This window comes from Aedes albopictus, chromosome 3 (genome assembly GCF_035046485.1).
Source record: "Aedes albopictus strain Foshan chromosome 3, AalbF5, whole genome shotgun sequence".
NCBI classification, from domain to species: Eukaryota; Metazoa; Arthropoda; class Insecta; order Diptera; family Culicidae; genus Aedes; species Aedes albopictus.
In genome coordinates, this window is record NC_085138.1 from 218,264,852 (window position 1) to 218,289,175 (window position 24,324).

Genomic DNA, 24,324 nt, shown 5'->3' on the forward strand with positions numbered 1-24,324 from the left:
CTCTATGAACCCGACAACGCGGAAATACAACAAGAAGTGGAACTATTAATTACCAGGGCTATATTCCTTGAAAAGAATAGCTACTGAGGCTAATTACGGTAATAATTCTTACAATTTATTGACGTCATGTCACAGGGGTACTTGCGTGATTTGGGCGGATATTCCTGGCGGGCTTGGTGGTGGTTTCGGTGGCAGGCGGTTGTAGGCGTCGATGGCTTCTACGGTCTACCGGACCAGCAATCGGAATGGGGATACCGACGGCCGTAATGGTCAACGGGACTGGCCGGGGGCTGGCGGATTGGATCCCGCGACGCACTTGAAGGGTTGATGGTGGGTTTCCAAAATGGCGGGGAATCACCACCCGTGTCGGATGACGATGTCGTACCGTATCCCAGACACGGAAACGAAAGCGTGGTGTATCGGCGACGTGGCGAAGGCGAGGCGGTGGACTACGGCGGCTAGTGGCTTGGAAGATGGCGGCGGTGGCTAACAATTCTTGGCCGGGCTTGGCAATGGCCGGACGGGAGACGGGATTCGCTCCAACAGCAAGGGTCACGTGGCTGTTTCAACCTGGATGCGCGGCGTATCGAGCCTCTTCCGATCACACCGTGTCTTGCTCGGTCCTCCGGAACGTTGTCTGCCGAAAAAAAGCGAATAAACAGAAAAAGGCCCGCTTCGTGGACCTGCCCACCAAATTAGTACCCTGTGACGTCATTTACATTTATTTTAGCCTCACAAAATTAACATATGTTCACTTAACATTTAACAATTACCTCTTTCTTTTGTTCTTCTTAATATAATCGTTGTAGCTTCTCACTTTTCTTCTAACTCTTGCATGAAATCTATAACAAAACGTTTTAACCACATAAATTTACGATACAATTAACCACTATTTCTTTCTACTAACCGTACTAATTTTTATCAATGCACGCGTACTAACAATTTTAACAATTAACGATTGTTTCCTTACAATTACCACCTAAACACAAAGAGACAAAGCACTAATTATTAAAACTTCCACTTTTCTTTTACTTATTATCACCTTTTGAAAAAAACTAGATTAACGAATTTCGCGCACTTATCACTTTCAGGATTTCCAGGCAAAAAAGAGAGTTTCCTCGGTGATTTGCTCCTTTTTATCAAAATCGCAAATCACCGAAGGAGCCGAAGTTGTTCATCAATCGTTCCCGTCGTACATTCGGGAACGGTTTTTGACAGTTATGCTCTAAACATAGCCATAATTGATTTTGGTTCCACCTATGGGACAGTAGTGCAAATCCGGGCGGGATTTTTATGTTATCCTGTCACGGAGAGTAGCTTACATTGCTCAAAAGCACCCACCCATACCGATAGAGTATTGTGAGTGGAGCAGCGATCACTACACACATCAAGTCACTGTGTGCAGCCACTGACCCATTTAGTGTTAGTCGGATGTGTATTTATTTAAAGGGCGTATTATTCTATTGGGAAGAGGGAATATCAAATTGTGGTGGAGCCGACAAATAAAAATTGTAACCACTGGTTACATATAGGAGCATTCTATTGAAGCTTATGCTCTTTGGCGCTATCCACAAATTACGTAACGCTCTAGGGGGAGGGGGGGGGGGTAGTATGACCGAGCTTTACGGTCCAAAAAATGGGGTTTCATACAAAAAATCGTTACGGAGGGGGGAGGGGGGGGGGGTCGAAAAATGTAAATTTTAGCGTTACGTAATAAATGGATGCTGTCTTTGCTGTTATGATTTCCATCTAAATACATTTTATTGAATATGTATTTAGCTGTCATTTTCATAAATTTTATATTAGCTTATGCTGCAACATTTGTTTGAAATGTTGCAGCATAAGCTACTTTCTTTTGGCATATGGCGTTACGTTCCGACTGAGAGTAAGCCTGCTTCTTAGTACATATACGCACTTCCGCAGTTATTGACTTTGAGGTTTCTATACCAAATGACCATTATGCATTAGTGGCAGACACTAGGGCAGGCACGAGCAACTGTATGCTCAAGGAACTTAAGAGTTTTTCTGATACCAAAAAGATTTTGGACCGACCGCGAATCGAACCCGTCACTTTCAGTACTGCCGTTTTAATTATCCACGCATACACCGCTGCGGCTGTATGGCCAATGCCGTTCATGTTTTCTTTTATGCAAAATCTGTAATTCTACAACTTCCGGAAATGAAAGGTGTAATTTGTTTAAATAAAATATCCCGGCTGGCCATGTGATGTTCAATATTTTCGAAAGGAAAATTTATATGTGTACCATACAATTAACCACATGCTTTCTCATCCATAAACCATGGCGCTCCTTACATTTCTACAAAAACAGCATTATCCTTTACATAGCCCTTTAAATAGGCACACGTGTCTCCATGCTGGTGCAGCATCAATATTTTTTTTATTGAAACGCTAAATGCACAGTAGCACAAAAAAGCACGAAATTTAATCATTCTGATTTAGCACCTGCTGCCTCTGGTGGCTCAATCCTGCTGCTCTTTACTGACACATGTCGTTATTTCGAGTTACCGCCATGCTTTCGCATACGAAGCCCCGATCATAGATTTGATTGGCAGTCAGTCGGCATGCTCCTCGGCGGCATTGGTAAAACATACGTGCTGGCAAACGACTCCGGTCGGAAAACATAAGCAGGTGGGATCTCTCCGGCTTCTGCCGTGCTAATTGCTTCAGGTGGACAGAATGAAATAAAACTCGTTCGAGTAAGTATGATATACAGGTTCAATTTTTCGGCAGTGGGCAAACGAGAATGCATAAAAGCATGCTAATTTGCATTATAATGTTCTATATAGCATGTTGCAATTTACAAAGTTTGTCAAATGTGCACCAGGCTAGAATGCATCAACCGGAGTGGATAGAGTTCCACTAATTTTTATAATCATGTTCATTGGGTTGGGTGAAACACTAGAGTGATACATAATTTCAATATTTAGCAGTCCATTCTTTTCCGATTTCTACTATCGTTATTAAATTTACATTTACAAGTAAATATGAGTGACACTGAGGAAGTGACTACGAAACGATGTTGAAAAATTTGTTTTTCGATAGGAGCAAGAAAACTGAAACTAGAAAACAGAAGGCAAAGCAAAGATCTGGAAGACGCGTGCCCGAAGAAAAACATCTGCACCTTTCAAGTGTGTTTCCGAAACTCTACACCACAACCTTTTTTTTTTAGCAAATATTGGATTTGAATAGTAAAAACCTAAGTTATTTTTTGTTGAGCGAGCAGATGCACCTCGCTTGAGGCGCAGTTGCTTTTCTCCGATTGGAAGACGACGCGCACGTTGCCTGATTGTGTGCAGGTTGGGACTATTGGGTCGAGTGTAAAAGGATAGATCTGCTAGCATAATGATATCATCCAAATGTCGATGCTTTTACACCAATGGTAAAATTTGAAAATAATAAATGAGAAGTGTGTGGCTATTTCATTTACCGGATATGTTCCAAAAGTTTAAAATGTACAGGTTAAATGTTTGAAAGAGATGGTAATTATGACAAAAAATGCATATAATAGTTAACTTAATCTCAGGTTGACGTGTATGCCATATATAAGCAATTCGTATTCTCCTTGGCGTAACGTATCAACTAAGACAGAGCCTGCTTCTTTGAGCATGCCCACAATAATAATGCTGTTCGGGCTCGTTTGGAAGTTGACCATCAATGTTAACCCGTATCCGCCCAACAACAAGAAAAAAATCAAGTGGCTGCCATTTCGGCAATTTTCAACCGCTTTCTTTCATTTTTTGACCATTGCATCGTTTTGATGCCTTGGTTTAGGAAATCTTTTGGTCATTTTTGAATGTTCTGAATTGGAAAACGACGCGCACTTTGTCTGGCTGTGTGCAGGTTGGGACTTTTGGGTCGATTGTAAAAGGATAGATCTGCTAGCATAATTTATTTATTTATTTACTTGGTGCACCGCGAAGCCATGGCAAGTGCACCGCAGCACTTCAGAAAAGTCTTGCATATTCAAATTTAAATTTAATTTCATTACCTATTTCATGAAAAAAAAATCGAATTAATTAGAACAACTGGACTATTGGAAGGTGCTTCAAGGGATTGACAATAAAATTTCCATTATTCCAGCCGGCGAGTTAAACTCGGATCCAGCAAAAACCGTCTCAGATATTCGCGAAGAATCATGGAACAAATCTGCCAAAATCTTGGCCAAAACTCTCCTAAGAAATATTATTCTTTTTTTCCAAGATCTCGTAACGTATATTTACAAGCACCCTCCAAGGCATCTCCAATGTATCTTCAATGAATGCGTTAAAAAAATCTCAGAAGAAATCTTACTAATATTTCTGTCGCTTTGCTTAATACCAGAGAAGGAACTATCACTGTTCTCAAAATCAGTTAACCAAGAATTCTACTGATAACGTATTTATGATTTTTATAGAAATCTCCTTCCGAGTTGACAAGAGAGCCTGGAAGAAATTTATCAAAAATATTGTCAATAGGTATATGCCAAAGTTCTAAAAAAACAAATAAAATAAAATAAAATAATCCAAGTGTCTTGCTAGAAATTTTTGAGAAATATGGTAAACGTCTTGGAAAAACGTCTATCAAAAAACCACACTAGAAATAATACAGTAGTCTTCTAATACTAATAATAATACAGGACTTCCCCGAAGTTCTTGAAAACAAAATACCACTAATTCAGCTCAAGATTTCATTCAGCTTTTATAAAGATCTTGTCTGTAAGTTTTCAGAAACATTATGAACAAGAAATATTCCAAGTCGAATAACTATGTCACTTCACTTTGTTCCGATAAGTGATGAAAAACGTAAGACAGTGCCATAATTCGTGGAAAAAAATAATGACGAGTGTATGCACCTTGGAAATGCTGTGAAAAATACGACAGCTTTTCGACGAATTTATAATTGTTTTTTTTTACCAATAATGAACTTGTGCACCGTGGAGCGATTTATTTTCAAAAAGTACACCGCGAGCCGAAATGTCTGAAAACCCCTGTCTTAGACTAACTGCTGAAATTTCAGATTCATTTCAACAAATTTTCATAATCTAGACCACAGTGATATTTTCAGAAGCAAATTAGGCGTTGTAAACTGTTTCAGACTTGATCCCTGTTTGGAATCTTCTCGAGGGCCCTCAGGGAACCGGTTCAAGTGCGGTCAAATATTATTTTTCGTTCAAGTTCAACATTTTTCAATAACAGTTAGAAAATAATCACTAAAACTTGTTTTGCGCCCATTGGCCACCGGGAGGACCGATTTAGAGATCCCACGCGGAACAAGATGTCGGCTATTTTGAAAATAGTTTGCATTCCACACTGGGCAAAAACTTGATCTAGATAAGTTGCAACTGATCTAGATCAGTTCTATCTTTCCATAGAAGCGTCCTCGAAGAAAATTTTCTTCTGCAAAGATGTTCATTCTGCTGTTTTTGACATTTCTTCTGAAGATACTTAAACTGTCAAATGTAAACAAAAGGCTACCCGGATAAAAACTAACCATAGGGTATTTGGTGAAAACCATTCCTGCACCATACAGTGTATCAGCTACAATAAAGTGTATAGTGATGGAATGGTTGGCTAAAAGCTGTGCACGTTGTAGCCATACTATACATTTACATCCAATCTTCATGTAACAATATAGTATACTGTTTTTCTTACGTTTGAACCGGCTTGGAATACGAATGTAGGTCAACCCGGAAAGACGCAGGTCAGATTACTGTAAATCAGTGGATGAGTTCAACACTATTCTTTTTGTATTTGCATTTAGCGAAGTTTTCTCCCCTTCTCTCATGTGAACTTGCCTTCGGCCACAACCAAATGAAATGCGATTTATCTTTGACGTAGAGCCATTTTTAACATATGGACTGGACTGGACACTGAAACGACTTCTGATATAAGTTATTCTGCGGGTTCGCTTTATAACCTAACATATATTTGAATCGAAATTGACAGTTTTCTCATGATTTGTTATGTATTTCAAACTTTAGTCATACTGGAGCCTGAATATTGCAATAACGGTTAAGTACGCTGTAATCACAGACAAACAGACGTAACACTCTGATAATTCTCATCGTACACCGATTTAACGGTCTTTTTCAAAATTTGATAGTTGGCCAACTGCCCAACCGTGGCGCTCGCATAGTTTTTGTTCGAATTTGACGTTTGCTCACTACCGCCACCTAGTTGGTGGTCGGCCAAACTTAGTCCTTTTAGTATTGGGCGAATATGTTTCCGTGACTATGATTTGAATCGAAAAATGTTCGAAGTGTTACGTCTGTTTGTCTGTGCTGTAATGATACTTATGTACCTTCTTCATGCAACTACATTAGTGGTCTAATAACACTTGGCGCGCTCGGCATAGTTTCATCATGCCGCTCAAAGTGTTGCCACAAATAATGCATAATTAGCAAAACCCGGTTATCGGGCTTGTGGGACATAGGAGTCTAAGCTTCAACTGTTAATGCAATCAGTGACTACTCAGACTTAGACGAGTTTAGGTTAGTTTGGCTAGGAAGCCTGAGATGCCATTAACAGAAGGAACACGACAAGATAATATAACATTTTATGGTTTATGTAATGTAAAAGAATACAACATAACAAAATAAAACCATTTGATTAAATGTATAGCCAGTAGTGAAATTATAATTAAAAACAATATATTTTACATGGTACATTTTATTGTTTGAAACTATACATGTACCATACAATGTACGGTATATTAAAACCCACGTATCAGTATTTACAACAATTCATTTACAATAAAATGTATGGTTTTGCAAATATATATATATATATATATATATATATCCCAGTCAACAAACGATCGTATATAATGTTGAATAGGATGCAAAAGTGGAGGCGATATACGCACACTTTACACACGGTTAAATGGAAGCAGGTACGTATATGGCCTCCACATTAGCATCCTATTCAACATCATATAAGACTTTGTGTTTGCTGGGATATATATATGGAGAAAAATATATTTTTTTGTATTGTTACGATGCTTAACAACTCGTATAATATATTGTAAAAATCTTAGTTCACTGTATGGTGTCTACATTACATATTATTGTTTTTGTATTTTTATTTTACAGTGATGTCTATTGTAAAAATATGGTTCTAAATACATAGTACTGTTACTATACAACATTCGGTTTTTCTTCTGTATTTTTTATTCGCGTAAATTTTTGGTGAGCTTCAGCCATATGACAGAATGCAATTATCACGAAAATGAATTAAAATTTTAAACCATCAAAATATTGAACACCTAACTTGATGTGATATGTAAAATTGTTTGATGATTTTTCAATGTAACTAATCTGGAGAATCATAGATAAAATAATAAAATAGGTAAGACACTTCTCAAATCAATATTTAAATATTTAAATATATTACTTCTATTGGGAGGAACCCAAAATCGGTTGTACGACATTTCTCCGAAAACCAGTTCCTCGAATGCAGTTTTCCCGAAAAATGTTACCCCGAAAGTACTGTTTCTTTTTTTTGATCAGCCTCCTAGATAGCTGTGTAGTGTCAGTAGCGGTTGTCTCAATTAGCTCAGAATAATACTACGGACCGCCTGATCCAGTGGTAAGAGTCCACTAAACAGGTGACCCCTAATTCATGATGTAATACGGCTTTATGCTTACTGTTCCCGAAGGGAAACCAGATTTTTTGTAGCAGCCGACTTGTTTTCAGCGATGCTCAACTGCAAATTTTATTAACAATTAATAACAAATTCCATCATATTCTTAATATTAGTAACTTACAAGAAAGTGGTTTCCTTCCCACAATTCACTTCCGCACCATTCACAAATGTTCCTTGTGTGACGTGTTTGGGAACCTCTGCCCTATTCAAGGAAAGCCTACAAGTGCGCGTATCATACAATCATACCATCAAACTAACTATTTTCTCACAGGTTTCCTACTTACTATCAAGCATTAAGCCGATGGGCATTTCACTCGTTTTGAGAACCGATTCACCGCAGGGATTAATATCACAGTATACACTATACGATACACTAGATATTGCCTTCCTACTTTGCACAATTAAAGGTATTTTCTGAAGGTGATAAACTCTTCACAAATCTGTTTCTACCACTGCACTTCTCATTTGTTGTTGTTTTTCTTTTACTTCCCACAGCCGATCTGCGTTCGATGTGTCATGTTGCAGTTATGCTTTTCACCAGGGGTGTCCAAGCGCTATCCCATCGCAACACCCCCGCCCGTAACATCTGGAATTTTCAGATTTACTGAATTCCTCGGTGTCGCTAGGATCACCCCGCTTCTTAAACCTACCATTTGAAGCACTGTGGCACACTTTTTTTGGAAATACTTTCACCAAAGACTGAACCACTGTCGACTTCTCCTTCTTCTTGCGATGACCATTATTATAACGAGTTTGGGTTTGCTGATGATATCCAAGATGATGGCTAGATGTAGCCGTGCTGGACTGTACTGGTCCGTACACAGTCCACCCGAGATTGGTTCGAACCGCAATCGGTTCCATCTGTGCTCCCACTCTTGCATCTATTGGAGCGAAACAGTGAATATTATTCGCTCCTATGAGCAATTGCGGTTGTCCGTCGAAAGATTTGATGGACAAGCCTTGCAAATATTCGTATTGTGCGGCTAGCTCCTCGTAATCTAATCTCTGTCGTGGTAGCATCAATTTTTTTACTGTGTGAACAGTGTGCAATAACTGTTTCTCACCAGCATCAGCGTTAGTACTCGATACCTGAAGCTTCGTTCGTCGAGTATCTTCAACTCTGGATACGTTTCCTGTCCACTTGATAGTTAGCCGCTCTTGTACTCCGACCGCACCCAGGCGGTCGGCGAGCTCTTGCTCTACCAGTGTGACCGATGAACCTTCGTCAAGAAATGCTAATACCATTGCCGATTTGTACAACCGCACAGGAACAATCCGGAACATGACGGGACAACTCGTTTGAACTGATGTGCTCCACCCAATAGTGGTTTCCAAAGGATGCATCATCGGATTATGAGTCACCAACGTTACACCGGATCTTGAATGTACACTGCCCACTGTGGTCGTTGAGACATACTTGACACAGCTTTTGACGAATCACCAGCTTCAGTCGCTCATCGTAAGACAACTTTTTGAATTCTACGCAGTTTCGCAGACGGTGGTCCGTGTGCCGACACAACCTACACGGTTTCAATCTCTTCTCGCAGAGCTTGACAGTCGGACTGCTGACCGCGCAATGGCAGTACAATGCGCCCGACTCACTTGATCTTTTCCTGCTAGGCTGAACACCACTCGTAGATGGAGGTGATACATTGCAGCCGATGTTGACGTTGGCGTCGCAAGCGTCCTCAACGATGCTCGTCAAAAAATCTGTCAGCGTTCGCAATGTTGTTTCGCCACGATCTCTTCGGTAATGAACCCACTCGCGTTTCTCACGATCCGGCAACTTGGCAACCAGCGACTTTATCAGCAGTGGGTTGACGAGGTGTTGCCGTAGATCAGCGGCCTCCAGATGTCCACAGAGCTGCTCCACCGTATTTCCGAATGGAACGAAACTCCTAAGGTTGTCGGGTTGTGGAGGGTCCAGCCGATTGACTTTTTCCAGCAAACTTTCGAGTAGCTGTTCCGGGCGGCCATAATGCCGACGCAGTTTGTCGATCACCCGCGGAATTGTTTCCGGAAGAAGTAGCTGACCAGAAACTAACTCGAGAGCATCGCCTTCGAGTGCCTCCTGAAGCCGGATAAGATTTTCGTGGTTCATATAACCACATGTATCGTTGGACGTTTTGTAGGCCGCGTAGAACAATGGCCACTGTTCTGGATTGCCGGAGAATTTTGGGAGATTGTATGTAAGTCCCTTCCTTGCGGCCAGCTGGGCCTTCGTCGGTCCGGTCTGCTGCTGTCCCAGCCTGTTTTGGCTAACACTTCCCACTTTCTCACGCATTTTCGTCGGAGCCATTTTTCTCGACCTCACTTCCATGGATGAAGCTGAACTCCGGGTAAACCGATCGGAATTGCCTGAGTTTTCATCATCCTCGTCTTCTTCGTCGGTGCTCTCTTTGTCTCGCGTTGGCTTCCTGATGTTCTCCTTGCTCAGTTGCAGCACGCTCAGGTTGACTTTGCCGGAAGGGCCCGCTCGCGAAACGTCCTTGACTTCTCTCGGCGCCGGCTTCGACTTTTGACCCGAAAGTCTCGCTAATTCCTCATCCAGGGCCGCCATTTGTCTCTCGAACGACTCCTGGTTCGACTTCAGCCGCTGAATCTGCTCTTTTTTCTTCCGGAGCATCTCCGTTCGCCAAGCCCTTTGTTCTTCTTCTTCTTCATCGCGCATCTGCAGCTCCAATTCCATCTTTCGCTGCTCGAACGCACGCTGCATCTCCCTTTCCTTCTTCCGCAGCTGCATTTCCGCCTCCAGATCCTCGTACTGTCGCTTTTGCTTTTCTTTCAGCGCATGCACCTTTGCTTCAACGCTAGACGCAGCTAGGCGAGAGATGACGCTGGATTTGTCAGACTCATTGTCGTTTTTCCGAGTGCGAGTCTGCTTCTTGGCGTTTTTCTGCTTCTCCTGGTTCTCCTGGGATTTTTCCTGGCACAGCTTGCTTTGGCAGAACCACTTTTTCGGCGATTTGCCTTCCGCGATGCCCACACAGCGGTAATGGAAAAATTTCGAGCAACTATCACAGCCGATCATCTCTTCATCACATGTTGATGGGCCACAGATATCACACGGAGTTTCCGTGAGATCGAAGAGGGTTTGATCTTTTACAGATTCGGAATCAGAAGCCATTATGGGAGAGGTCCAACTTCTCGCTAGGACACTTCGTGTGTGTCACTTTCTTTTGAGAATGTTCCCGAAGGGAAACCAGATTTTTTGTAGCAGCCGACTTGTTTTCAGCGATGCTCAACTGCAAATTTTATTAACAATTAATAACAAATTCCATCATATTCTTAATATTAGTAACTTACAATAAAGTGGTTTCCTTCCCACAATTCACTTCCGCACCATTCACAAATGTTCCTTGTGTGACGTGTTTGGGAACCTCTGCCCTATTCAAGGAAAGCCTACAAGTGCGCGTATCATACAATCATACAATCAAACTAACTATTTTCTCACAGGTTTCCTACTTACTATCAAGCATTAAGCCGATGGGCATTTCACTCGTTTTGAGAACCGATTCACCGCAGGGATTAATATCACAGTATACACTATACGATACACTAGATATTGCCTTCCTACTTTGCACAATTAAAGGTATTTTCTGAAGGTGATAAACTCTTCACAAATCTGTTTCTACCACTGCACTTCTCATTTGTTGTTGTTTTTCTTTTACTTCCCACAGCCGATCTGCGTTCGATGTGTCATGTTGCAGTTATGCTTTTCACCAGGGGTGTCCAAGCGCTATCCCATCGCAACACTTACCGTGCCAAGAAATGGATGGTTAAGGACAAAAGTCTTGAAGTCCTGCTTCAACAGTACATCAGAACTTCAAACGCACAAATCTCAAGAAGCAAGCCTCAAACAACGGTGAGTTTTTTTATTCTGTTCTTACTCACTTGTAATAAGCTTAAAATAAAAAGCTCAGGTGCGCTGGTTTTGTTTACGAAGAGATTTGTGCCCTCAAAATCTTGAGTAGGTGCCAAAGTCGGCCATTGTAGCGGCCATTTTGGGATTCTTACAAGTCTGTTCTTGAGGGGGTCCAATAAAAACCTAACCACTGTTACGTTTGTAATTTGTTGTGAACATTGTGTCAGTTTCTTTTGTATGTTATACTGGAATTTGTATAAGTTTTCAAAAAAGCGCTCGTCCCGTAACGTAGGTAGATCACCTTAGAATGGTGCGTTGCGGCGTAAGATCTACCACCACATCAAATTTCGATCTTGTTGATGTTTTCATGTCTAAAGTGGCCGATCAGTGGTGAGCAGACATTCCAGGATCGAGATTTGATGTGTTTTTTAATGTTTTGTTGCTTATCCACATTTTATTTCAGGAGTAATCAGGTAATTTTTTGCATATTTTATCAATGCTTATTAATCATGATTATGATTGGTTTTCAAAAAAATGAACAAAACATACACATGTACTCTTAGGACGAAACTAAAAATATGGGAAATGTCTATGGTAGAAACCAATTGGAATGCCACGGATACATCCAGACAAGCAAAAAGATTTATAAGACCTAGTGCAGCAAAAGCCAGGACCATACTAAATTTAAACAAGAGAGACCTGAGGGTAATAACGGGCCTGATGACCGGTCACTGCCCCAGTAGGTACCATTCTACACAAGATTGGAAAAATCCAATCATCTGAGTGTCGTTTTTGCCAAGGTGAAAACGAAACCGCTGAACATTTACTCTGCAGCTGTGGAGAGCTATCCAATCAAAGGTTGTCAATATTTGGAAAAGGGTTATTAGAGCCCTTGGAAGTTTGGCAAAGTAATCCTAACAGGGTAGACTTTATAAAACGAGTTGTGCCTAGTTGGGATCGAGTGCTATATTAACCAATGTCCATCACAGATCAATTGTGACAGGATAATCGATTAGCACCAAATTAAATATGGGTCATACCACAATATTCCTAAATAATGGACGCAGGGGTTAAAAGGCTCTACAGATGAGAGAAAAAAAATGGCCCGATCTTTTCCAAATTTGAACCACTAATGCACAACTAGTTGATGCACTCACAGTAAAAATTTGAGAATATTTGATGCACATTTCGAAAAGTTACAGCTAGTTGAACATTTTTTGAAAAGTGAAAATTTTGCTTGTCCCGATCATTTTGTATATCCCCTGTAGGTGTTACGTCTGTTTCTCTGTGATTCAACCAAAAAGTGGGTTGTTTTTTAGGATGTTGGGGGGTTTTGTATCGAAAATAAGAATTTCGAAAGTCGGTATTGAGTGATATTCGGGACACATAACTGCTAAGAATATTTTTTCCCGATTTTTCCCCGTACAATTTTTTTTTCGCTACAAGTTAGGCCGATGCAAATATATTATATTTTTCTTTTATGTCCGAAACCTCTCATCAGGTACGAGGGAGGGGGACAAAAAATAATAATAAGGAACAAAAAAAAAAACGGAAAAAACTATTGAAAAATTAAAAGTTACACCCAGTATTGAAAAAAAAAATCTACTATTGAGAAATTGTTGCTTGAAAGGTGACCAGAGTTGCACAATATCAGTCTTGTCAAGTGACTACTGATATTGCACCATCGTCACTATCACTTCAGACCATTCAATATCAAAACGACAATGACAGGCAACAACTTGATATTGATCCGCATTCTAGATCACAACCAAAACTTAAACATTTTTTATGACCAACATGCAAAACTTGTTGTTTTGTACTACATATAAAAATATCATCTTGGTAAATCTTCATTTGGATTTTTAAACGAATTTTAAAGATGGCCTATCAGTGATATCCCTACACCATCGCAGTCAGACCAGTTCTGATGGGACAAAGAAAGTGACAGTGACTCAATAGAGCGCACGCTTACTTGGATTGCAGTCGGCCTATCAAAATCAGCGATTTGTGTAGCATTGACAGTGACAGAGTGCAACTCTGGGGGTGACACAAAACAAATTAAATATTTGCATCGGCCTTATTGAAACATTAAAAAAAATGCATAGATTTGTACAGATTGTTATTTTGTATGGTGTACTCATTGAACAATATTTTCAATACTAAACATTTTTTAAATCTCTTCAGGCTGCTCTAAACTTAACTATATTGTGAAGATTTGATAGAAAAACCGGAATAATCATGCATTTTGAACGCTTACAATTAATTTCCGATACACTACTTAAACTTTTCCTAGATGGCAGGACGGAGCTCTGTCAAAGCGAATAGATGACCGTTCAATTTGTAGTTGCTACCCCGTGATCGAGGAAAGGAAGGAATATTTTTTTCCTGTGTTGGGGACATGATACCACTGCGACCATTGCTTTGAGTAGGAATGTTAGTGTGACGTGGGTTGCTACGAGAAACAGAGATCACCAGTAGAGTAAGGTGGGGCAAAAGTTCGACTCTAGTTGAGCATTCAGCTTAAAAAAACGAAGCGGATAAAAATTAATGAATAGCATGTGCTGATTCTGCCATTCATCAGCTAAAACTTTGCTGAAGAGAGTTGCGTCAAATATCTTTTCAATTTTGAGTTACAGCACTTTTTGTATGTGTGCGTCATATTCTTTCATATTTTTTGGAGTGAAAGACTCGGCTTCGAACAACCTTGAAACCGGGAAGAAATAATTTGAATTTAGAAAACTAAGCAATAAAAAAGAAACTCTTGCCTCACTTGAACTTTTGCCCCACTTTACACTATCATCAGTAGGTCGGCTCCAGAGGCACGTTCTCCGCCATCTGGAAAATTTGTGCCATCGCCATGAATGCGAGCCTATTCATCATTTACCTGAGGGAGTGGGAAGGGAGGAATAAGGGATGGGATAGGGAAAGGGAAGGTAAGGGAATAGGGTCAACATAGTCGCATAAGCGTACCACAACGGGTTCAAACAGCGCCCTGAAAAGGGCACTGTATAAAACTGTAGTAAGATTATAGCTACTTGCCACAACGGGTTCAGAACAATAGTTCATCCTGAAGATTCAGGCTATTTAGGTCAGTTTCACTTAATCAAGTGTTTACCGAGTACTCGGAAACGCAGTTGCGTAAAAACTGAGTAGTTGCATATCAAATGATTCAAAGTTCCACATTCGGATTCTCAGCTAAGATATACAAATGATGCACCCTGTTGAGGCTTGTGATGGACAAAATCATAAGTAGGAAAACCACATTGAATTATCTCAATTACGTTTCTGCTACGAGACTCCTGAAAAGTGGTGGCAAAACTCCCGCATGGGGGCATCCACAAACACTCAATTTCCTAATCGCTGCTTGACGTAATGCCGAGAAGAGATGTTGGTTTTTGAGCGTTTGGTAAATCCAATTGGAAATCATTGAAAAGTGTCCTGGAAATCCAAGAAAACACCCAAACAAAATTGTTTTGGAATGAATGCTTTTCCGATATCTTAATCAACAATGTGTAAACAAATCACAGTGGACTTTCCATTGGTTCCCATGGAGAGGCATGTTTGCCAGAAAAACATCAAGGGTGTGATGCTCGACAAAGTTTTCTAATCATTTGAGAGGAAAGAGGACAAATTGATAGGTCTGATCTTCATACGATGCATTATCCACTTACGGAATAATTTTGACAGTATAATCCCATCGAAATTTGAGAATAGCAAGGTTGCAAACAAGCAGATTTATCAAAACAGTTTGGGGCTCGAGGCATGACACGCGAGATTGCCATTTCAATTTTACTGAAAGTAGCAAACATCGGGTCAAACGCAAAAATACGGAACCATATAGGTGTTCATTAAAGCATTACATCTACATAGAAATCCCCCCCCCCCCCCACGATAGTAAGGTTCTAATCTAATCTAATCTAATCTCACACTAACGCAGCCATTACTTGAATGCATCCTGGAAAATGAAGACTTTTCAAGTCTATCATTTTTCTTGTCTAACGGCCAGGCCAACTGCGCAGCATGTACCGCAGAGAAGATTTCAAGGGATAGAAATATTTCAACATAGTCAATATTTGAAAACATTCTACACCTTGAAATCGAGGGGAAAGATGGAAGCGTGGACCTCCCGTACCAAACGCTTCCAGATAACGATATAGATATTTAAACATGTTCGCATGTATTAATATGGTGATGTATACGATGATTTGCTACAAAAATATTGATTAGTGCGCCAGGAATGGTGGTAAGATTCTTCACTGAAAAGAAAAGAGAATAAAGGATTAATATATACTGAATAAGGCATAAGTGATACGCTCGTTACAGTTACTATTTTTTAAAACATGGTATTATTATACAATAAAATTACCTGAATCCTCCTGAAACAAAAAGGTTTATTATCAGTTAAAAACAAAACATAAATTAAAACATAACCATTACAAAAACACATTAAATTTTAATCTGGTATGCTACCACTTTAGGCAGTAAAATAGCAAGATTAAAATTTGATGCAATGTGGTAGATCTTACACCGTAACGCACCGTTCTAAGGTGATCTACCCACGTAACGGGAACCCCCCCACGATAGTAAGGTTCTTGGACTAAAGCTGTTCTTTTATGCTGAAGATTGATCTGAGCTGTCATAAACATAGCCACTACCCAAACTTGAATGTAGAATTAGCATTGAAGTTAAAATACACATTAATAAAAATTTAAAAAAAAAATACCCAAACTAGGCACAATGAAACTCTTACAATCACAACACAAGAAAAAAGAGCAACGATAAAAAACAAATTCGGTATCGATTGAAGAGCGCCGGAGACGAAGATACACAGAGGACACTGTGAAGAACGCATAATGCGAAGTGCCATATAGGTTATAATTAAAGCTAATAAACAACATATTAATAATCCCACCCTTATTGAGCCTCGCAGTTGAGGCTTAAGAAGAATAGCAGATTATCTAGGAGAAACACAAGGTCAACTGCACCATTGCTCCGGTTAGCGCAGTAAGGGTAGAATACTGTGGAGGGCGCCCTAGTCTCCATAGGCTCCGTTAAGCGGTTAGGTTTTTATTAGACCCCCTCCTAACCATGCATTCCTAGGCACGGTAAGCATATAGCCGCATCATACCATGAATTAGGGGTCACCTGTTTAATGGACTCTTACCACCGAAACAGGCAGTCCGTAGTGTTATTGTTAGCCAATTGTGACAACCGACAACCGCTACCGACACTACACAGCATTCTAGGCTGATCGAGAAAAGAAGTTAATATTGATGATCAACTTCATACAATAGAGGTAATAAACTATAGAGGAATAATGTCGCTGGCGTCGCTGCCGAAACATCTCTTGCTGGCGGAGATAGGCCGGGCTATAAGTGTCAAAGCGAAAAAGTATGCAGTTTGACAGATAGGTACCCGACATGTTTGCGAACGAGAACAAAAGGAACAGCAGCGACATTCGTCCTCTATAGTTTATTAACTCTATTCTTCATACGGACCCGAACAGCCAGCCACTTAACATTATATCTCAGACTATTATGGGAAGGCGTTTTCGTTAGTGTGGAGCGAGAAAAGCCACATGATTACTTTACTTTTGTAAGTGATGTGCAACCTCCTTTTGAATCAAAAGGAGGTATTCTCATTTTGACTATTTTATATTATGAAAAGGTGGCGAAAAGTTAGTGAACTGAAATCAAGATTGGTTCGGCTGGATAACTTTTTGTGTTAATTTCATACTCCGTGTAGTGGCGGACCCCCCGGTTCAGAGGCAGTCAAAGAGAAAACGTAGCGTATAACGGGAGTGGAGAGAGAGTGGGAAAGGGAGAGCGGGAAAGGGTGTAAAAGAACGGGGATGGGCCTTTTCATTTGACGTCTTAAATCAGCTGATTGTTCGGGCGTTTGACAGTTCTTCTATGAAGATGACACGTTCTTGTTAGCAGCTGTTGTTCAAGCTTTGTAAACAAATGCATGCACGGATCTGTCACATGAAAAGGCCTATTGTGTGCTCAGCGACGGGAGTGATCGGATGTGAAAAAGCGTGTGGAAGAAAAAAAGGTAGAATTTGAGTGAAAAGAAATAGAGTGTTGAAAGCGAAGTAAAGGTTGTAATAATCGTCGAATTGCGTCCGAAATCCCCTACATCTGGCGACGAGAATGGAGAAACTGGTAAGTTTAATATACGTCTTAAAAAAATTGATAGAAAGTGAGTGAAAAAGATGATGGTAACCTAGCGTCCGTAGGGCGTAGGCCTACGGGTTTTGAAAGTGAGGTTAGGTTTTTTTTTTGCCGGGAGAGTGGCTTACATGGTTGATTCATCACAGATAGCTGCGAAGAGTGCAGCCGGGGGGATTTTTTTATTCGTTCGGTTAGCGGTGCTGTGTTGTGGTGGAAGCTATTGCAAATAGGTGAGCGTGAATGAAAATCATTTTGCTGCTATAGTGGTAGTGGTATTGTCGTCTGATGTATCTGTTTTGAGGGTGGTTCAATATTATGATCTAAAATGACGAAATGCATTCACCGATACGTGTGTTTTTGGGTTCAATCCACTGGCACATTTCACCAGAGGAGACAATTGTGATTGAAAAGTGATTCACGTTTTGAGAAATGTAATCAAATCGGGCTTTGAGGAGTTCATGAAAAGTACCTGGTACCGTTAGGAGTTCTTTTGGCTTTGAGGAGTCAATGATATTCTGAGGAATATTGAATGCATCTGGTTTCGAGAAACCAAACTACTACTCTGAGGAGTTGGAGGTAAGAAACTTTGAGAAGTCATCAATATTCTGAGGAATATAGAACATACTGAGGATCGAGATTCTTATTGGGTACAGGTAGCTGCAAGGTACAAGAGAAATGATTTCGAGAAATCACACGCATTCTGAGGAATGTTGAAATTTTGCACTTTGAGAAGTCTGTGTAGCTGAAATTTATCTTGCTCCGAGGAGTAAATGTGTACAATTTGGGAAAGTTCTGAATTTGGCGATCCAAAGCGGAATTCAATTACTCGAAGATGAGCCTTGAGGTATCTAATGCCATGTTTGGGTAACTGAAATTGCGGAAAAGAAATAAAAAAACGATATATCATGTTCATATATATTTATTGATAATCCACAGCAATATGGGTCACAAACAAATGTGTTTACCTCTTATTTTCAGATCGATGATTCTCGGCCGGTTCAACCTTTTCGGTGTGAAGAGATCGAAAGGAACCAGCTGGCCAAGGAGTGGAAGAGCTGGAAAACAGCTCTCGAAATTTATTTTGAAGCGTATGGGATCTCGGATCAGAAAGTTATGAGGGCGAAATTGTTGCATTTTGGAGGCAAGCAACTGCAAAATGTTTATGCAAATTTACCAGACGTTGACAAATTGCCTGTGGTATCAGTTCAGCCAAACTGGTATGATGCAGCTATCGCGAAATTCGATGAATTCTTCGAGCCCGGTCGACAATACATCCTTGAGAGATGTCGACTGAGGAAAATTCGGCAAGGCAACAATGAGAGATTTGCTCATTTTGTTATGCGTATTCGGCAGCAGCTAGCCGACTGCGGATTGGAAAGATATTCGGCAGACGTAAGAAGTGTGTTGACTGAGATCTTTGTGGTCGACATTATTGTCGAAGGATGTGCGTCAGAAGAATTGCGAAGAAGGATTTTACAGAAAGATGTGACACTGGGGCACAGAGAACAGACATCCAAGTCCAGTTCCGAAACTGTGTAAGGAATTTAACGGCCATTTGAAATCGGCAACACAAGTGGCAATAGGGTGGCGCTGCAATCGGTTAATTCCCCATACTAATTTAATTCACCACTTGAAATGTTTCAATTCACCACTGACTGTGGCAATATGGTGTTTGGTGGCGTTTGTGTTGTCATCGTATATTGGTTTGCAACCTTACTCAAGTAAAGATTCAAATCCTTACACAACTTTCCGAATGAAATTTGTTCTTGCCTGGATGTCTGTTCTCTGTGACTGGGGGAAGTTGAAGAGATGGGGTCGATGATGGAAGGAGTCGAGCAACAGGTAAAGGACCTGAGCTCACTGACAGCGAAGGAAACACAATCGGGAAGCGCCTTTCAAGTAGAATCGAAGCAATACAAGAAGCGAGTACCAACTAATCATACGGACAGGAAAAGGATTCAGATGAAATACGAGAAAAACTTCCGTGACGTTACCTGTTACAACTGCGGAACAAAAGGACATATTGCTACCTCTCAGGACTGCAAAGCACGGAACCAAACATGCCGTCGATGTCATCGCAAGGGGCATTTTGAAGCTGTCTGCCGTAAGCGATCATGGCCCACGGCTGCTGGTGAACAGAAAAAGGTGCGACTTCTGCAAGATGCGGGTTCAAAGTCGGTCTCTACAGCTGATTCGCAAGAAAGTCCTGCGGAACAAAAGCAAAAGTCATACTATTGCTTCTATTTTGGATCGGACACCAATACGTTAGAATTCACCCTTGGTGGTGTTCTCCTGAACATGCTGATTGACTCGGGATCTGATGTCAATTTAATCACTGCTTGTGCCTGGGAGAAACTGAAACAGCAAAACGTCATCGTCCGTGATATGCAAAAAGGCGCTGCTGATGTTATCAAGGGATATGGTAGCGAGATTCCTTTGCAAATCATGGGTTCTTTCTTTGCTGAGATTTCGATCGGCGCTAAATCTACTACAGCTAAGTTCTTTGTCGTCCGTGACGGGCAACGGTGTTTGTTGGGAGATGCCACAGCGAAAGGCCTGGGAGTGCTGCATATCGGAAAGCAGGTGAGCCAGTTGGAGAGAAAGGAACCATTTGCGAAAATCAAGGACGTTCAGGTGCAGATCCATATGGACCCGTCTTTCAAGCCGGTGTTTCAGCCAGTTCGCCGCGTCCCTATTCCTTACGAGGCAGCCGTCAACAGCAAGCTGGATCAGCTACTATCTCAAGAGATAATTGAGGTGAATATCAATTAAACAATATTGTAATGCAGTTTTTTTTATTAGTTTGTTGAATTAATAAAGAGAATGAATACAGTCGCAGCGTAAACGTTATTTATGTCGGTATTTCAGGTAAAAACTGGACCAACAACTTGGGTATCTCCTTTGGTTGTGGTAGGTAAAGCGAATGGTGAACCTCGAGTATGCCTAGACCTCAGACGTGTCAACGAGGCAGTATTGAGAGAACGTTTTCCCATGCCAGCAGTAGATGACCTACTGGCAAGGATCGGGAAAGGGAAGGTTCGAAGCAGACTAGATGTGCGAGATGCTTTTCTACAAACCGAATTAGCTCCCGAGTCTCGCGATATAACAACATTTATTACGAGCAGAGGTCTTTTTCGATTTAAAAGGCTTCCATTCGGACTGGTATCGGCCCCAGAAATATTTCAGAAGGTCATGGATGAAATATTAGCTGGGTGTGAAGGTGAGTTTTGTTATGATTGTATTATTTTAGCTCTAATGTTGACGTATGACTTCTAAACAGGCACAGTGTGTTACCTAGATGATATCTATGTAGAAGGAGATGATCAGCAACAACACGATGAACGTCTAAATCAAGTACTCGATCGCCTGAAAAGTCGAGGGGTATGTCTTAACGTCGACAAATGTGAAATTGGTGTTTCCGAAGTACAGTTTTTAGGCCATGTAGTTTCGGAAAACAGCATCAGGCCATCACCAGCAAAGGTCGATGCTCTGATTTCGTTTCGTTGTCCAGTAAATGCTTCAGAGGTCAAGAGTTTTTTGGGGTTAGCCAATTATATGAATAAGTATATTCAAAACTTGGCAACATTGGATGAACCATTGCGCAAGCTAACGCAGCAAGCAGTTAAATTCCAGTGGGGCGAAACTGAACAGAAGTCATTTGATGCTATCAAGAAGGCGCTCCTCGAAACTGTTAAACTAGGATACTTCAACGTCAAGGACGCTACTTCTTTGATCGTGGATGCTAGCCCTGTAGCTTTGGGCGCTATCCTCGTTCAGACGAACGATGTTGGAGAGCATCGTGTCATTTCCTGTGCCTCAAAGTCCCTAACTGATACAGAGACTAGGTACTGCCAAACGGAGAAGGAGGCGTTGGCGGCAGTCTGGGGAGCCGAGCGGTACCAGATGTATTTGCTTGGCAAACATTTCGACTTGGTTACTGACTGCAAAGCTTTACAATTCCTTTTCACATCCCGTTCAAAACCGTGTGCCCGCATCGAAAGATGGGTCCTTAGGATTCAGGCTTTCGATTATACTGTGAAACATGTACCAGGGGAGATGAATATTGCCGATGTTCTTTCACGCCTGTCCACTCTGAAACCAGTAGCATTCGACCTTTCAGAAGAGCTCTTTATCAACGAAGTTGTGGCTGCAGCGGCAAATAATATAGCTATCAGATGGGAAGAGATTGACACGGCATCCAAACAGGACAAGGAGCTTCAAGAAATCTTGAAAAGTTTGGCTAGTGACCGTTTATTTGAGCTTCCTATCGCATACCGCGTGATCGGACAAGAACTTTCACAAGTGGGCAACATTTTGATGCGGGGAGACCGTATTGTTATTCCACAACGTTTGCGCGAAAAAGTCTTATACTTGGCCCACGAAGGTCATCCGGGAACGCGGATGATGAAGAGCCACTTGCGTGTATCAGTTTGGTGGCCGAAAATGGATGCAGATGTCGAAGGGTTTGTAAAGAGATGTCGAGGCTGCACACTTGTTTCAGCACCTGAAGTCCCGGAACCGATGAGCCGACGCGAGTTGCCATCCGGTCCATGGGAAGATGTGGCTATCGACTTTTTGGGACCGCTGCCAGAAGGTCAGTTCTTGTTGGTTGTTATTGATTACTACAGTAGGTTCTTCGAGGTTTGCGAGATGAGTACAATAACGGCAGAAGCCACCGTAAAGGAGCTCACGGTCATGTTCAGTCGATTTGGAGTTCCAATCAGTCTAACGGCTGATAATGCTCCTCAGTTGAGCGAAGATTGCGAGGAGTTCTCAACATTTTGCACGAAGTATGGAGTGAAATTAATTAACACGATACCTTATTGGCCTCAAATGAATGGGGAGGTGGAGAGGCAGAATAGGACGATTCTAAAGCGACTGCAGATTGCACAGGAACTTGGTCAAGATTGGCGTGGTGAGCTTCAAAAGTTTCTTCTTATGTATCGCGCAACGCCTCATCCTACGACAGGTCGATCACCTGCCGAACTTATGTTCGGTCATAGAATTCGTTCCAAATTACCGCAACTTTCTACTTTTCGGAGGGAGGATGAAGAAACGAGAGATCGAGACCAAATTTCGAAAGAGAAGGGAAAACAGTACGGTGATAATAAGAGAAGGGCAAAGGAGAGTACCATTGCCGTAGGTGATTACGTACTTGCTAAAAGGATGAGAAAAGACAACAAACTATGTACTGAGTTCATGAACGAAGAATTTGTAGTCCTTACGAAGCAAGACGCAGATGTCACAATAAAGTCGTTGGTATCTGGTAAACAGTTCAGAAGGAATGCAGCTCATTTAAAACGCATTGAAATGATCTCGGAAGGAAATATTGGAGCCAATACCAGCAGGGCTGACGACGGAGAAAGGTTGGAAAGCACAGAAGATCTGACTGTACCATCAGTAGTCGCCGGAAAAGAATGCAGTCGCAAACGTAAGGAGCCGTCTTGGTTCGAAGATTATGTGCCTCACTATGTCAAGAAAGATTAAGGGGGATGTAGTGGCGGACCCCCCGGTTCAGAGGCAGTCAAAGAGAAAACGTAGCGTATAACGGGAGTGGAGAGAGAGTGGGAAAGGGAGAGCGGGAAAGGGTGTAAAAGAACGGGGATTGTGTGCTCAGCGACGGGAGTGATCGGATGTGAAAAAGCGTGTGGAAGAAAAAAAGGTAGAATTTGAGTGAAAAGAAATAGAGTGTTGAAAGCGAAGTAAAGGTTGTAATAATCGTCGAATTGCGTCCGAAATCCCCTACACTCCGAAACTCTTTTTTCAGAGAGAAAATTTTATTTTACCACCACACACAAAAGTACCATCGGTTATATTTTTAGTTTGGAATGTCGATCTATTGGTATGAAATTAACTGAGTTATTTGGTCTTGTACTGACTTTTCGAAACCTCTAAGCAGAATACTCTCTTCGAATGAGTGTAACCAGTTTCGTACCTTTTAATTCCGCCCTATGTTGCTTATCCTTTGACAGATACGCGTATTTCGACTACCACTTGTAATCATCCTCAGTGTCAGTTATCCACTGAAACTGGTTACACCGTGGGTTACACTCATTCGATGAGTTATTTGGGTTTTAAAATTCTTAATAAAAATATTAGAGGATTTACTAAACAGATTATATAACTGCGTAAGCCAATGTTTTAGAAAATTGCGAATTAAATAATCCAAGAAAAGCGTTGATTTTCTTATCTCATCGCCGGGAGATGAGATAAGAAAATCAACCTTTTCTTTGACTGAAAGCCGAAATCCCCAAGTAATAAGTCAACTTTCCTGTCGAGCCTCTATAAATAATCCAAGATTGCCTTGGTAATCACGACGTTAATTCAGGATAATACTTTTTGCAATTTCTCATCGTAATAGGCTATTTTACCTCACATAAATCTGCCAGGAAAAGGCCTACTTTCCCACACCAAATCAACAGTGCTGTAATGGTTCATTACAGCACTGATTTGCATTACGTAATGAACCATTACAGCACTGTTTTCAGTTTTGATCAAATTCTTGATGGTTTCTGGACGCAGGTTTGAAAAATTGTGACAACTGCACAGTATAACCTGCTATGATCAGATTTTCTTAAACATGACTATGAACATCAATGTGCAGTTTGATGGACAATTTTTGTTAAAAACTATCCTCAAGT

General features: G+C 41.1%; 2 protein-coding genes across 2 annotated transcripts; one reads left to right on the forward strand and one right to left on the reverse strand.

Annotated features, from left to right (window-relative positions):
- Positions 1 to 8,981: 8,981 nt before the first annotated feature.
- LOC134289451 (uncharacterized) lies at positions 8,982 to 11,400 on the reverse strand. Its single transcript, XM_062855286.1, has 2 exons — positions 11,115 to 11,400; positions 8,982 to 11,047 (listed from the first exon to the last, which is right to left on the reverse strand). The coding sequence occupies exon 2, from the start codon at positions 10,770 to 10,772 to the stop codon at positions 8,997 to 8,999; it is 1,776 nt and encodes a 591-aa protein (XP_062711270.1). The 5' UTR covers positions 10,773 to 11,047; positions 11,115 to 11,400; the 3' UTR covers positions 8,982 to 8,996.
- A 6,112-nt stretch (positions 11,401 to 17,512) lies between these two features.
- Positions 17,513 to 23,424, forward strand: LOC115268916 (uncharacterized protein K02A2.6-like). The gene is made up of 3 exons (XM_062858873.1): positions 17,513 to 20,440; positions 20,552 to 20,903; positions 20,964 to 23,424. Exons 1-3 carry the CDS (start codon positions 19,493 to 19,495, stop codon positions 23,168 to 23,170), a joined length of 3,507 nt encoding a protein of 1,168 aa, XP_062714857.1. The 5' UTR covers positions 17,513 to 19,492; the 3' UTR covers positions 23,171 to 23,424.
- Positions 23,425 to 24,324: the final 900 nt, after the last annotated feature.